This window comes from Paramisgurnus dabryanus, chromosome 16, assembly GCF_030506205.2.
Source record: "Paramisgurnus dabryanus chromosome 16, PD_genome_1.1, whole genome shotgun sequence".
Classification (NCBI taxonomy): domain Eukaryota; kingdom Metazoa; phylum Chordata; class Actinopteri; order Cypriniformes; family Cobitidae; genus Paramisgurnus; species Paramisgurnus dabryanus.
In genome coordinates, this window is record NC_133352.1 from 27,826,847 (window position 1) to 27,843,715 (window position 16,869).

The window sequence follows — 16,869 nt, forward strand, 5'->3', positions numbered from 1 at the left end:
AAGGTTTGGAGCAACTTTTTTATAGTGCGGTGTACTATGACAATCTTAAAAGGTATAGTCGAAGATTTTCCCGAATTTTAGAAAAAGAAAAATTTTTTGAAAAAAAAAAAATAAATGCACATGCGCAACACTCTACCTGCTCCACTTTGGTCTTGTTTCTCTCTGTAGTGGCTTTTCTCTTCTTGTCTAACAATTTGTAGACACTTTTTCTCTTGCGACCCTCAGACATTTTGAAAAAGCACGGTGAAGACGGAAACTGTAGCTCACCACACAAATACACATGAAAGTACACATGCGCAGAAAGGGACGAGCACGTACGACGTCCTACGTAAACATATTACCAGAATGATTGACAACTAGGAGGACCAATAGTCTTGATGATCCACCCGGAAAAAGAAAATCCTCTGCAATACCTTTAAAAAAACCAATACAATTTACAGGCAATTTTTATACACATGCCTACTGAGATATGAAATACTTCCAAGATTTCTTTTGAAATGGCAATGTTATTAGGGCTTAACAGAACTTTAAAAATAATTAATTAAAAGAAAACGAACTTATACCATCAAAGTTGGTATCACAATTCCATGAGGGTCACAAAAACTGATATGTATACATCATCTTAAGGCTGAATAAATAAGCTTTTCTTTAATGTATGGTTTGTTAGGATAGGAGTATATTTGGTTGAGATACAACTATTTGAAAATCTGGAATCTCAGGGTGCAAAAAAAATCTAAATAATGAGAAAGTCACCTATAAAGTAGTCAAAATTAAGTCATTAGCAATACATATTACTAATAATAAAAAAAGATTTCATATATTTATGTTAGGAAATTTTCTCACCGAGTTGCGTATAAATAGCACAAAGTGTAATACATATGCCAAATTCCAATTTGCATATGATACGCCAGTCCTGCCCATTTACTTAAACGGCAAATCTTTTTTTGTCGTTTAATTTATTGGTTTCTCTTTATTTGCTATTCTTTAACAATGTCGCTTGGGTTTATGGTTAGAACAACTTGACATCCTAACCCAAACCCCAATTCTAACCCCAATTCCAAGCGTCCATGGTTTAAAAAAAAGATAAAAACATGGATAAACCTGTATATTTAATAACCTCCTTAAGCAAATCTCATATCTAACCCTAAACAAAAGCGAAAATGGTTTAAAAAAACTGAAAAAAAAAAATTGAGAAACCAATAAATAAAACGACAAAAAAGATGCTGGTTTTGTGGTCCAGAGTCACATACGTAGCTCATTCCTTGCATTAAACTAGCAAACGAACTGACAAGAAGCACAAAATCACAATGTTTTTCACATTTTGTGATGTTTTTACTGAGGGATGGAGCTGCTTCTTGATGACAAAATGATGCATTATTCAATCCTAAACAATCAAATTGCCATAACATATGAAGATGCTCAGATGCAAAAGTCTCTAAATGCCAGCTTTGTCTAAAATGAAATAATGATATTAACCATAGCTTTTGGTTATGTATTTTATATTCATCAAATATTTTCGCTTAAAATCTACTTAATCCTGGCCACAGGCTATTCAGAAATATGTTATGTTTCTTTATTTTTACCTTTGAATTCTGAATTTTCAGCTTTTTAGTGATATTACAACTATGTACTTTCTCTTTTTTTTGTTGAAGTAAACGTGTTTTACAAAAAAAGTTTGCATGCACTTAGAGGGTTTTGCAGCAAAAGACAGTCAGATTTCTAAATACCAATAAAATGACCAAAGTAACATGATGCTCATTTACAAGAAATTTCTCATAATAAATATCTCCTGACATAATCTTCTTTTAGATGTATTTTTGCTTATCATGTACTTTACAATTACACAGGCATTCTGTCAATTGACATTTTAATGTAACGTTCACCAAATGACCCAACTGTTCAAAAATGCTGAAAGGGTAACATTCTCTGAAATGCAGAAATCAAGAACATATGTTAAGATAACAGTGACAAATAATTGAGTTAGCATGTAGCTTAATTACATTACAGTGCCATTGTTTTAATTACTTTGATAAGTTCATTAAGAGAGAACATTAATGACCGCTAACAGCATTATCAGTATCTTCAGCGGGCCGTGGAGTTATAGGATTTCTTTTATCTGGAAGCCAATCTACACTGTCACAATCGATAGGAAATCTGATCGGCCATTTGCACTAATTAACCCTATTTAATGCCTCAGCAGCCTCTGCGGTCGCCCGTAAACTTGTGTGCAGGTGTTCAGGACTATTGTACAGTTAAATAGGACTGCAATTTTTAAAGTTAAACATTATCTCGAATGTCATTAACTAGCAATGTGATGTACATTTATAGTGATATATCCAAGTATATACTGTACATCCCTGTTGGGCCGTTCTTGTGTTTTTGCTCTTGACTGATGGAATAAACCGAAGCCGCTACATTTCAGAGACGTAGATCATGTTTGATAAAGATGACATATAACACAGCCTGGAGAGAGAGTCGGCTATAGATCAGTAATCTGTAGCTGACATTGAAAATGAGAGGTTCCTGCCTTCAGTGCTGATTGTGGCTGTCTGGTGCGCTATAGCTGATAGTGAGCTTTGATGTACGGCACACCGATCGCCCCTTTAGGACCTCAGGTGAACTAACATGGGCGTCTGCATGGGTTGCCTGAAGATAAAGCCGTATTGATTGGAACGTCTAAAGGGATTCATCAAGGTGCCAGTGGTGGCTCTCGACCCAGTCAGCGCTCCGCAGGGGCCAAGCCGCTCGGATTTATGGTAGATCCAAGAGCTTAAAGAGACAACAACGTTCTGTATCCTTGGCAAATAACAATGCCGTGCGTGTTCTTACAACACAGACACACACCAACTGATAAATGGGTTTTGTAGGATCAGTGTGTAAACCCTACTGGCGTTTGCTGGGAAAGTGATATTTCGATAAGTATCGAAATATTTTAGTTTACAATACATTCAGAAAAATGTCCAAAATCTGTCACTGGGATGGTACCTTTAAACCAGTGGTTCTCAACTCCTGTCCTTGGGACCCACTGCTCTGCATATTGTGCATGTCTCCCTTATTTAACACACCTGATTCAGATCATCAGCTCGTTAGGATAGATTCCATGAACTGAACTAAGTGTGTCAGATATGAGAGACATCCAAAATGTGCAGAGCAGTGGGTCCCGAGGACTGGAGTTGAGAACCACTGCATTAAACAGTCCTAATATATGCCTTTCAGATACAAATATGTTCATTTGATGTACCAAAACACATGGGCTAACAGTAGGGGGCACAATAAACATAATGGAGATGACTGGAGACTTAAATATAAACTCAAATAAAAGGAAGACACATTTGATAGAACTAAGAACTGACAAAACACTGGGGCTTCGTCTGAAAGCTTATTCTGCGTTCAGACCGCCACCGGTGAGAGCACCAAAGCTCCGGCGAGCAGCGGCACGGTGCGTCTTGGACGGTGTGAGCATCGAGGAAAGTTGAAATCAGTTCAACTTTACGGTAATGAGCTTTGATGCGGTTCTACGGCAACCAATCTGAAGGCGGAAACATTCAGCGGCAACCAATCGGAAGGTGGACACCTCCAGTTCAAAGGATTCCAGAAAGGGAATTTGAGCGTCAGAGCATCCACTAAACCTTTTCTCTAGCATCATTAGTAGGGCAGTCAGAACTTTTAATGACGCTATCACTGGTGGCGGTGTGAAAGTACAGTTAGGATGCTGACTTGCCTTCGGAGGCACGAAGGCAGCTCAGAGAAACGCATTTGGACACACTTCATAGGCAGCGTAATGGAATTTTATTTGGAAATATAAACAGCTTTGTGATAACTAATCCCATATTTGAAAACTACAACTACTAATTTCTCGCTAGACATACTATTAAAAGGTGTATACGGTGAAAATATAACTTTATTTACACAAAATTTGTGCTCTAGCCAATTCTTGGTCGCATTTTTATTTTCAAACTCGACCAGACTCGTACACAATCCCTGTGTACGCCAACGCATAGATTTGTGGACAGGACAATGGTCCTGTTCCAAATGGCGCACTTCATGTGGACTTTGAGTAAATTGCGGGTGCTTGCTTAGAGCCTGTCCCAATACCTCCCCTTTCCCTACATATTTGCCCTAACCCTTGCATTTGCACGTGTAGGGGTAGGGCGTCCCATTACATTAGGGAACAAGACGGAGTGCTGTTTTACCCTTAGAATCAACCCTCAAAATGTAGTCAGGACGGATGTAGGATTAAAATGAAGTGGGAGATGAAATTACCCAGGATACCTTGCAAACCCAGCGAGACTGGTAGACACGCAGATGCTGCGCTTGAGGTAGGTGAGCACAATCGCTACGCTACTTTCCATATAGTGGTGTCCATTTCATAGGGAAAGTTTTTAACCCCCACTTCCCTCGTTGAGGGGACTTTACTGTCGAGGGCACTCAAAACCAAGTGGAAGTTTTAAGAGGGTAGAAATGGGATGGCCATTAGGTCTACAAGTAAATATGGTGTCCCATCTGTCATTGTTATGCTCACAACAGCGTTCCCTTTGCACCCTTGACACGGTTTTAGCGAATCTGAAGTCTACAAGTCCAGAGTGTGCCATTTGGGACAGGGCCAATGAACGTATCTGAGGAGACAGGAAGTAAACTTAACATGCCTTGATGCCTTCATGCCTTGGAATACTGCCTCTGAAGACAAAATTTTAGAGCTTTCGAACGGAGCCAGGGAAACAGAAGAGTATACGGAGATGATGATCATAGCTGTCAGGTGAAGATGATTACATATGAGGGACAGGTGAGGGAGCATGATGGGAAATGGAGTCTGGAGGAAGATGAATGGAGGAAACAGGCAGGAAAGCAGACACAGAATGTAAGGCTGTGTCCCAAATGGTGCACTTCATGTGACGTGCAGTCTTGTGGACTCATCATGACTGCTGTGTGCGTGTGTCTGTTAAGTCCGTAAGACTGTAGGATGACCCATTTGTCATTTGTAAGTTCATCTTAGAGTATATAACCTAATGGCGCGCAGCATGGAAACAGAGTGTTAAACACTACAGACAGGCTATTAAAACCGCCAGATCTACATATCTTAGCAAGCTTATAAATGAGAATCATAATAACCCTCGTTTCCTCTTTAGCACAGTTGCGAAACTGACTAGAAACAAAGAACAAACAGAAACCAATAGTAAACTTCAACACAATAGTAACGACTTCATGAACTTCTTTTCTAACAAAATTTCGGCTATTAGGGAAAACATCGTAGCTACCCAGGCAGCCACCACTCTACCCATTAGTTCACTTAACACTAGACTACCATACGAACATCTTGATTCATTTAAACCTACTACAATAGATGAGCTCTCTAAACTAGTCACATCATCCAAATCATCGTCCTGTATATTAGACCCCGTTCCCACAAAACTACTTAAAGAAGTATTCCCTGTAGTGTCAACCCCGGTTCTAAATATCTTTAACTCATCGCTAGAAATAGGATACGTTCCAACAGCTTTCAAACTAGCAGTTATTAAACCGCTGATTAAAAAACCACAGCTTGACCAAGGAGAACTTAATAACTTTAGACCAATCTCAAATCTCCCTTTTCTTTCGAAAATATTAGAAAAGGTAGTGGCAAGCCAGTTACGCATATTCTTGACAAATAATAGTACATATGAAAAGTTCCAATCAGGATTCAGGCCCCACCATAGCACAGAGACAGCGTTGCTTAGAGTTACAAATGACCTCCTATTAACATCCGATCGTGGTGAAATCTCAATTCTTATATTACTAGACCTTAGTGCAGCATTTGACACAATAGACCACAGAATCCTACTCAATAGACTAGAAAACTATGTTGGTATCAGTGGTCAGGCGCTAGCCTGGTTTAGGTCATATCTAACCAATCGCTATCACTTTGTTTATGTAAATGAGGAAGAGTCATATCACTCCCTGGTTAAATACGGTGTACCGCAGGGATCAGTTTTAGGTCCTATCCTGTTCTCGTTATACATGTTACCCCTAGGAGACATTATCAGGAAACATAACATAAGTTTTCACTGCTATGCGGATGATACCCAGCTTTACATCTCCTCGCATCCCAGCGAAACACACACGTTTTCTAGGCTAAAAGACTGCATTAGCGATGTTAGTGACTGGATGGCACATAACTTTCTTAAGCTCAACTCCAATAAGACAGAGGTACTTATTATTGAACCAAATCGCTACAAACATAATATGTCAGATTACAAATTGCACATAGATGGCTGTACTGTGGTGCCTTCTTCCACGGTTAGGAACTTAGGTGTGATGTTCGACAGCAACTTATCCTTTGATAGTCATATCGCCAACGTCTGCCGCACAGCATTCTTCCATCTTAGAAATATCTCAAAAATACGCCATATACTGTCTACATCTGACGCAGAGAAGCTTATTCATGCTTTTATGACCTCTAGAATAGACTATTGTAACTCGCTACTCGGGGGATGCCATTCAAATCAGGTCAACAAGCTTCAGCTAGTTCAAAACGCTTCTGCAAGGGTACTTACTCGATCTAAGAAGTATGACCACATAAGCCCAATTCTGGCATCTTTACACTGGCTACCAGTTAAATATCGCATCCAATTTAAAATATCACTAATCACCTACAAAGCTTTAAATGGCTTAGCACCCTCATATCTTAGAGAATTACTATCAGAATACAATCCATCACGCACACTACGGTCGCAAAATTCTGGCCTATTGATTATCCCTAGACTATCAAAAGTGTCTAAAAGTGGAAGATCCTTTTCCTACTTAGCCCCTAAGCTCTGGAATGATTTACCAACCGATGTCCGAGAATCAGACACAGTCGATCATTTTAAATCTAGACTTAAAACTTTTCTCTTCAACAAAGCATTCGCATAATTTGTCTAGTAAAGGTTCTTAACTCGCAATAGTTATTTGCACGGAACAAAGCACTCACGGTCATAACACAGACCAACCAAATAAATAAATAAAAACCTTTTCTGCATGAACACTTAAAATGAATTGCATTAAATAGTTTGCCACCGTTTGCCACTGAACCTGCATTAACGACGACAGTGGGGCTTCTGGCCTTAGTCAAACGGTTTGGCACGTATGATCGGGTTGCGATTTTGGTGCTTTCGTGTGTCTTGTGAATAGTATGCCATACAGACCCGTTTGCCACTGAACCTGCATTAACGACGACAGTGGGGCCTCCAGCCTTAGTCAAACGGGTTGGTATGTATGGTCGGGTTGCGTTTTTCGCGCTTTCGTGTGTCTTGTGAATAGTATGCCATACATACCCGTTTGCCACTGAACCTGCATTAACGACGACAGTGGGGCCTCCAGCCTTAGTCAAACGGGTTGGCACGTATGGTCGGGTTGCGATTTTGTCGCTATCGTAAGTCTTATGAATAGTATGCCATACTGACCCGTTTGCCACTGAACCTGCATTAACGACGACAGTGGGGCCTCCAGCCTTAGTCAAACGGGTTGGCACGTATGGTCGGGTTGCGATTTTGGCGCTATCGTAAGTCTTATGAATAGTATGCCATACAGACCCGTTTGCCACTGAACCTGCATTAACGACGACAGTGGGGCTTCCGGCCTTAGTCAAACGGGTTAACACGTATGGTCGGGTTGCGATGTTTTTGGCGTTTTCTCCTGGTCCTGTAAATGGTATACAATAAAGACCCGTTTGCCACTGAACCTGCATTAACGACGACAGTGGGGCTTTAGGCCTTAGTCAAACGGGTCGTCAGGTTTCATTTTCTCTTAAAGATCGGAAGGTGACCCTTATTTACCATATATACCCTCGCATTGGGCCCCCAATTTGCTAAATCCTCAACTGTGGATAACATAATTATGCCGCAATATTTAGTCTGTCTGGAACTAAGCTGAGTTAAACCACATCACTGTGTGACACTTCAATACATATGAACGGCCGCTACGCTAATACGATTTTGTTTTTCTCTCCCTGTCTCGTCCTCGACCCGAGGACGAGACAAACAGACCCAGTCCCGGTAGATGTGAAAGTTGGCACACCTCTGATCTACTGGCTGTCCTTCAACGTTATGCCCAGCTGATACCTGACCAACGATCACCGGCAGAACCGCTTAATCTCCGCTAAATCTCCATTTCCGTTCTCCCAAGGGTTTTTCCCTCCTAGGACTTATTTTTCCTCGGATAAAAGCCCGGGGTTTTTTTTTTTCTCCTAGGGGGTTTTTCACCCCGGGGAGGCAGCCTTTTTGGGCTTTACCTAGCTTCCTCTTCTATACGTTGCTTTAGTAATACGTGCAATTATAATATTGAGTCATAGCCGCAGCAAATTTAACTGCTCATGCTATCATGTATTTTGTTGTGCTATCTGTCGTTTTCTGTGCTTTTCACTGCTTCTATTTATGTAAAGCTGCTTTGAAACAATTGACTTTTGTGAAAAGCGCTATATAAATAAAATTGAATTGAATTGAATTGTAAGGTGTTAACGTCATTTCCGTTGAACTATCCAAAATGCAAAAGTCTAATGTAAATGAAAGATAAATGAATAAAAATAAAGAATAGCTATACCTTAGTTTGAATTACTATACACTAAACATAAAAAAATAACACCGTTCTTTTATATTGTGATCCAGATATGAATATAGTATCATTGCCAGGTGCATCTAAAAGATGACAGTTATGTATCGCAATGCTCAAAGTCCAACAGCCAGCTATCGTGTGGTTCAACATGTCCTATGAGGAATTTCAACACCTCTTTAAATCGTACCAAGCGGAAGGCAACCCAATCATTCACACAATACATGGAGCGCTGTAAATTGTCTTTATATATCCACATCTGCGAAGTGACATTTAAAAAGTCCTCCGTTAGGCAGACTCCATTTAGACTCACCTTTCAGGATTCATGAAATGTACACAAGGTCTTTGATGAGCTGCGTGGGCAATCACGCGCGGGGTTTGTACAACTGCAGTTGAACTTTTTCCACCTACATATCTGTGACAGCAGCCGACAGATCTTAGAGAACACTAACGGCGTAAACAACCCAAAACTCTGGTAGAAATTTCAGTAAACACGTAAACAATTCATCCATCAAATCATGATACCTCCTTTTGATAAACAATAACCGCAGTCTCCCAGTCCTATGAATATTTTTGGCTGTCTGCTTTATTCTGCCTGCTCTTATTCTGCTGTTCTGTTAAGGTTTGTTGAAGACTAACTAAGTGTTGACAATATTTGGGTCTCTTATAAGGTTATGTGTACATAATCTGAATTATGCAAATGCAATAAGGAACAGGGAAGTGAAATAACGCCCTTCAGAAAGTCTCCAATATAAGAGACACAGACACAATTGTAGGTCATTTCTTCAAAATTCAGAAACATTGCACAGCCCATACAAAAATATATGTGGTGTGCTTGTTGGTTATAGTTCTTTTTAAAGTATGTGTATTATTATTAATAATTTAATAGGAATTTAGCTAAATTTAGACAAAAATATTTTGAGAAACTCAAACAAACACTTATTATTTCCTTTCTTACAGCAGAGCAGAAATTAATTTGGTGCTCATAAATGTCCACCACATCGGATGACAACCTCATCGGATAACAACACAATGACATTCAAGGGTTTTTAAAAACATCATCACTTGTGGCTGAACAAAGGGAATCAAAAATATGATCTGCGTAGAAATTGTCTGAAAACAGGAAGTTGGTAAAAATGGGCGATCCCTCTTTATCTGTTATCAGTGCAACAGTGTAGCCTGGAAGGAACTTTGGGAAAGCCGCAGGAAAAAGGTGGGACTATTGTCCTAGTATCCTGGCAGTTTGAACGCCACCTTATTGTTCCAGATCCATTTTTTACTTCTGTTTTGTTTTCAATATGTCACATATCTGACTGGACCCCATAACCTGTTTTTGTACATTACAGCTGATTGATAAGATAGTGGTGCATTATCTTTATTCCACAGGGAGTAGAAATACAGTTTGAAGATTAAAAATATTACAATTGATGTAGAAGATTAAAATATCAATTATTGTAAAATAATGTAACAAATATGTATTTTCAACCCAGTGTTGGGTTAAAAATGGACAAACACAACCTGGTGGCATGTAATTTAACCTATCCTGTGTTGTTTCAGCCCAAAATGCTGGGTTATTTTTACTCAAGTCCATTGTTGGGTCAAATATAAACATTTTTTGTGTGTTTGTCTCCTTTTAACCCAGCATTTTAGGAAATAAACCTGACATGGCTCAATACAGTATATCAATGATATATTAATGTGTATTATTTTAACAGAAATTGTATAATTCAGTGTCTTTTATGGTGTAGTCTACTTTCAAAAATAAAAACGCGATTAAAATGGGACAAACCCAGCTGTTGGGTTAAATTAACTCACAAAATGGTTATATTTGACCAAACAATGGGTTAAAACTGGCAACCTTCTGATCTCTCTGATGAAGAGTCTTAAACTGCAATTCATCGACTGCACTAGAAGCTGCCTCCAATACCCATAGACCCCCATGTTAAAATGCCCAACAATAATGTTGACAGCCTAATAGAAAATAAGATTTTGATCTTTATAGCTAATTTTGCTCTTCATGACAACTGTGAGGGTGGTGATTTTTTTGCAACTCTGTTTAAATGACATTAACCCTTAAAGTTCTGCATAATTAAGGGCGTGGCCAATTGAGTGACGGGTGAACCTCCACTGCTTTTAGCAACCAGCCACCTCAGCTTCACATGTCCCGCCTCTTTACCCATTTTCAGTTATCCTCAAGCGATGCGTGGTGACGCGCGGCCAAGATGGCGATGACAGGCCCCACCAACTAAAGCCTCCAAAAAAGCTCTTCACAAACCTATGGGTGACGTCATGGACACTATGTCCATATTTTTTACAGTCCATGGTTACAACCTAGTCTAGCATTTTGTGTTGTAACAACCCAGGATATAATATTTCAACCCAAAGGGTTGGATTGGTCCCTGTGTGACCCATCGCTGGGTTGAAAATACCCCAGCATTTTTTAGTGTACAGTTTGGTACTGCCGATACTCATCCCTCCAATGCTGACTGCTTAACAAAGCTTATCAATTTGTGCACATCAATTTATGTAAGACTTATCACAAGCTCTTAAAACACAATCCATTGTCTATCACCTGCTGTTTACAAAATCAATTAACCATCATGTAATATAAATGAAGATGGACATGTTTGGACTGATTTGCCATTTGGTGCCGTTTTAAGCTCTGATGGGACGATGGATGAGCTGATTCAAACAGTGATTGGTTTACCTCAAAGACTTTGAGAGCGAGTTTCTCCACAGTGAAATGCATTATCGATCGCCTTCGGATCAAAACGAAACGTCGACGTGAACCTGCACTTCTCCTTTGCATAAACGCATCCCATTTCAAAACCATTATATAGATTAACACAGCTAAGCTTTCACATGTTTTCGGTGACCTCTTCTACTCAATCTCTGTCATTTGCTCACTTTCTCTAAGCCTCTGAATATTAACCAGCGCTATGCTAATGAGCTCATACCAGCTGAGGTCGACAAAACTCCTCCTCTGAATGTTAACCAGCTTGATCATTTGCATACGCTTAAGCGGCAGGTTAGCCGGCAAACCTCTTAAGCAGCAGCGAACATCTTGGAAAGCCTTAACTGTTCTTACAGCGTTGATGCCTCAAGGCAGGCACGTCCAAGTGCACAAATGTACAAAACCAAGACATGTATTAAATGCTATTGCTTACATGTGCAAACTGTTTATTAAGGAGAGTGCAGGTGTCCAAATAAAAAGAAACAGCACTGAAGTTCTGTAATAAAACAAGCTGTCGGTTTTGCATGTGAAGGTGGAAATTTCCATAGGCAAATCGGTATGTGCTATTAATACTAACTCTGTTCTTGAAAAGTTAGTTTGCAAATGTTTAAGGCGAGGTAGAATGGGAGTGCCTACGGTACTGTAAGTTACATGACTATTTTAGTATTGAGACAGATATTACAGTACATTAAAATGATTACTGAATTAAGGAAACATTTAAACGACTACTATAAAAAAAAAGAAACACGTCTCCTTTAACACATTACAGTCAATTTAATCCAAAAATGAAATTTCTGTCATCATTTACTCACCCTCATGTTGTTACAAACCTGCATACATTTCTTTGTTCTGCTGAACAGAAAGGAAAGTATTTGTAAGGAAGCAGGAAACAGAAGCACCATTGACTTCCATAGTATGAAAAATATTACTACAGTATGGAAGTCAATGGTGCTCAAAAACGGTTTGGTTACAAACATTGCTCAGAATATCTTCCTTTGTGTTCAGCAGATCACAGAAATTAGTACAAGTTTGTAACAACAAGAGGTTGAGTAAATGATGATCATTTTAAGGTGAACTATCCCTTTAAAAATAAAGGTACTATATAAAAGGTTAGCTACAAAACATTTTGTGTTTCCCCAAAAAAACCATACAGTACAGTCAAAGTCTAAAAAACCTTTTTGTGAAAGAGAAACATTCTAGCAAATTTATTTTAAAGAGTGTGTCGGACTCTAACAGTGGTCTGCAACAAACTATTTACCGTTTTTTGGAACTCAGCACCCCTTCTGAAGTTCATGTACTGCCAGCAAATGGGCTGTACAGTGCAAGCCCCGAGACAATAATATACATCAATCACTAGCTTCTGTACACCGAAAACTCTCAGGTCAAGAGTCCGGACTCCTAAAGCCTCTTGTGTTGCTTTCTCGAGCTCTTTCCTGCCTTTGTCCAATACAACTTTCCCTCCAGTCATGTGCGCTGAACCACTGAGATTTTTTTCTAGCGCCAATACATCGATTTGTTAGCCTTTGCTGACTGTCATTAAATGAGTAATGCAGAAATACAGAGCCAAGTAGTTATTAAACACCTTTGCTTGACAGTGGCTACTTTTGCGCTCCGCTCCCCCTGTTGTTGCGCTGTTTGCCTGCAGCCTCTAAACTGAGAAAGTCTGCGTGTCTACATGATGGATGGCTGTGAGGGAAACTCTCCCTTGTAAAATCTGTGCTAAAATTACCACTGCCTTCAATTGCACATCACTGTGCTTGGCTAATAAACATTTCACCGACTGTTTGCAAAGATATTAGGGTTTATGTTATTACGTTTATGCGGTGAGGTGCTGGACCTATGCGTGCTACGAGATATCAGACCTTTCACAAATGTTACTAAAATCAGTTAAGGACTGCGGAGCAAAGATGTTTGTTAGTCGCAGTACGTCTCCCCTCCAAAAAAAAAAAGAAAAATTCTGAGCCTATGACTCAGAGAAGCTCATTGTCTCTATAGGAGGGTAATAAACTTTGCGGGTATGAAACGGGCTTGAACAACAAAAAAGTCAGAACATGTTTTTCTTATTTCTTCAAGAACACACAATCGTGGAGTGCTGTGCAATATTTGTTTCATGAACAGACTGATTTGAGAACAGGACTAGTGCCATTCTTACTTTAATTTATGCTAAAGACCTCTGGTATGGATTTTGTGCCACATTAATTTTGATATCTGCTTTTAATGTGAGGATATTCTGACAGTGAATCTTAAATGAAAAGGAGGCACATACACACACTTTGCTTTCACTTTTAGTGCAGGATCCAACGAAACATGTTGACTTCTTTTGGGAAATTCTTGATTTTTTTACTTTTATTCCGTATTTCTTTCTCTCTATCTGTCTTTCTCTTCCTCCTTCCAGATCTATTTTTCCCCTTTAGTACTCCATCGATTGCAGCAGCTATTTTCACAAGCAACAACGGAGTATCACATTTGTCAACTAAACTCATTGTTATCCTCACAATAAAATCTCTTATCGAGATCTATCACACATGAAAAGATTTAATCTTAGCAAATGCCCTGCCACGACAAAGCGAGGTTGAGAAGATTAAGATGATATATTGACACACGTGTTTATTACAGGCTGTTTGGTGAGTGCCGTTTCAGACTGGAATACTTCAGGGTTCAGGCCACTGTGCATACATTATTCATGATGTTGTGCCAATGCATCTCCGCAATATGGCCAAAACCTTTCTTAAAGTTACAAACACGTGAAACATCAAACACATGAGCCGTGGATCACATAGCCGCTGTGACAGCAACTCTGTATCTTCAATAATCATAATTAATGCTGTCAATGCAAGTTTTTCTGTTAAACGGAGAAGGAATCTGGACGAGAATGTCAAGATTTTCTCTCTATTACTGTACATCAAAAATGTTTATGATCGATCATGATAGTGATTCATTAATACCGACACTGATTTGTGACAGGTTGGTCGAAATACAACGAACACGGCGTCAGGTTTGAGGAGGTGGAGGCTGAGGGTGCAGATCCTAAGGGAATTTGTGCCGGCCAGACGCGTATTGTAACCAGCAGACAGATCTTTCAAGAAACAAGACTGTTTCCCACTGGGATCTACATAATAGACATGCCCCTGTATCACAGCACAAATATTTACAGATATTATTTACAGCTGTTTTACTGTATTTTGAAAGTACTGTCAAGGGGGAAGAGTGCAAGTATTGCACGTTTTAAGAGGATAGATAGATAGATAGATAGATAGATAGATAGATAGATAGATAGATAGATAGATAGATAGATAGATAGATAGATAGATAGATAGATAGATAGAAATTTTAACACATTGTATGTTAACACATTGTAATTCATTTTACTTTAAAATTAAAAGTGACAACACAAGCTGTGTTAAAAGTAATACAAAATGCATTGTTCTAATAACAACATAGATGTGTCCGTTTTTAGATAGATAGATAGATAGATAGATAGATAGATAGATAGATAGATAGATAGATAGATAGATAGATAGATAGATAGATAGATAGATAGATAGATAGATAGATATTCAGACCATCTCAGAAAAAAGTTATTCAAAAGCTATTGAATGCCACCTTTCAACAAAGTTTGTGGTATTAAAATTACTGTAGAACGTCTTACATGACATCAATTCAAAGCAAAGGGTTCTGTTAATTCGTTTAACGCTTGTCCTACATTTAACTAAATGCATTTCTCCATTTAAAGATTAAGTGTGTTGAGGTATCATTATTAAAGTTATTTTAAAAATGTTTACATCGTTCAACCGGTTGTTTAGCAGCTTTAACAGAGAAGCGTCAACCGTCTGCGCTCGTGCGCTCTCTTCATTAACTTCTGCTCCACGTGGATTTTAATAAGCGATCAAAGTGAATGTTGCTAGAGTGCAGTTTGACTAAAGTCCTAAACATGTTTCTGAATGTCGGTCACCATATGTACATTATGTGCTCAAAATGTAAATATGCACACGTCCCTGAAAATAATTTCATGAAAATGTATTGGAATCTTGAGGAAATTCCGTAATATTGAAGCAAGAAAGTGATGCTCGTACACTTGCAACGCAAAACAGTTTACAGTTTGGCTTTTGAAAGAAAGCATCTCCAAAACACAGAGGTTGGGAATAATTCTTAATATGCTTCGTCCGGAGAACTTTCCCAAACTAAACCTGTCACCGTGTCATGAGTGAAGCGATGTCCAAACTCACCTCAGTCCGGGACTGGAGTCGCTTGTTCATCTCATAGATCCGGTACTCAGGTTGCACCATGTACGGCGAGTGTCTCCGGTAGAAGGGTCCAAACGGGGACGAGTAGAACGGGTCGTGAGGATTGTTCGACATGTTGCTTCCGTGTCGCGTTTACAGCAGCGCCAGAGATTCAGCATCCATACAGCGCGCGTGTAAGCTCTCCAAAAGCCGCGAGACAGCAGCAGTCACTGCCTGCACGCTGGAGCGCAGAGATGAGAGCGCGCGCGGAGGAGGAGGGAGAGGAGGAGGAGGGCTGGCCTCTCATTGGATAGCCGCAGGCTGCACTGAAACATTGTTGACGGTGAGCCAGGCAAGTCTTACCATCCCACAAAGCAACCGGCCCTTGTGTAAATGTTTGTTTTTGATAAGATTTTACATCTGTCAGTGTTACACATTCACAGTGATGTAGCCTACACAAGAGAGAGCGGGGCCAATAATTTAAATATTGGTCTAATTGCTTGTTTTCTCTAGCAGTGGTTTTGCCTGTTATATATTTGTATGTTGTATACATATAATGTTTTATCATTGAAACTAAATAACTCATTAAATCATCTACTGATTTTGATAAAAAAAAATTCCACAGAAAGTCATGTGATTACATGACGTTTTGAGCAATTAAAATATTTTGTGCGGAATTTTATTGTTTTGAGTTTCATTATTATGTTGTCATCTACACATCTAAAAAACTCAAAGATCCATCTAACAGGCTATTAGGTTCCCATTGTGACAACTTACCCCACACCAGAAGAATCATTTATGGTTCCCCAAACAACCTTTTGGTCAAAGATTCTTAAAAGAATAATTTTGTTCTCACCTTTATGAACATATATGAATATCTTTTGTGGATGTTAAAGGTTCCAACTGCCCGGACAAAGAACCTTTTAGGAACCTTTATTTTTAATAGCATATGTGGTATGACAACAAATGTCAAAACAATGTCAAAAAGTCTCTCATATATACATCTGGAGACATTAAAAAACCTTCTCATTACACAATCTGAGATGGTTTATTAAACTGTTAGCAGTCATTATACATGTGATTGAGCCAGTGTCTATGCCTTTTAACTATACAAATGACCTTTATAATTTAAACCTAAAGTAATATTGTAACTGGAACTACTTTATATCGGGTTTATGACCACACCTCCATATAACAGAATATTGGTAACACCTGATGCTCTTCTGTGTTACCTATCAGATAAAGTAGACACAGGTAATGTGCAAGTGCTTCCGCATCATTCACAAAATGATCAGAGAGTTATTTAGATAGGTAAAGTTTATTCAATGCCTAATTTTTATGCTAATTTAT

At 39.0% G+C, this 16,869-nt stretch overlaps 1 protein-coding gene across 2 annotated transcripts in view; it reads right to left on the reverse strand.

Moving 5' to 3' along the window:
- Positions 1–15,781, reverse strand: part of ldb2a (LIM domain binding 2a) — a 68,615-nt gene extending 52,834 nt beyond the window's left edge. Inside the window, exon 1 of one of the 2 annotated variants that reach the window (XM_065273977.2) lies at positions 15,523–15,781. In XM_065273977.2, coding sequence (XP_065130049.1) covers positions 15,523–15,654 — 132 coding nt within the window. In that variant the 5' untranslated portion in view covers positions 15,655–15,781. The remainder of the gene's footprint in view (positions 1–15,522) is intronic. The other variant, XM_065273976.2, reaches the window with a different exon arrangement.
- Between the last annotated feature and the right edge of the window lie 1,088 nt (positions 15,782–16,869).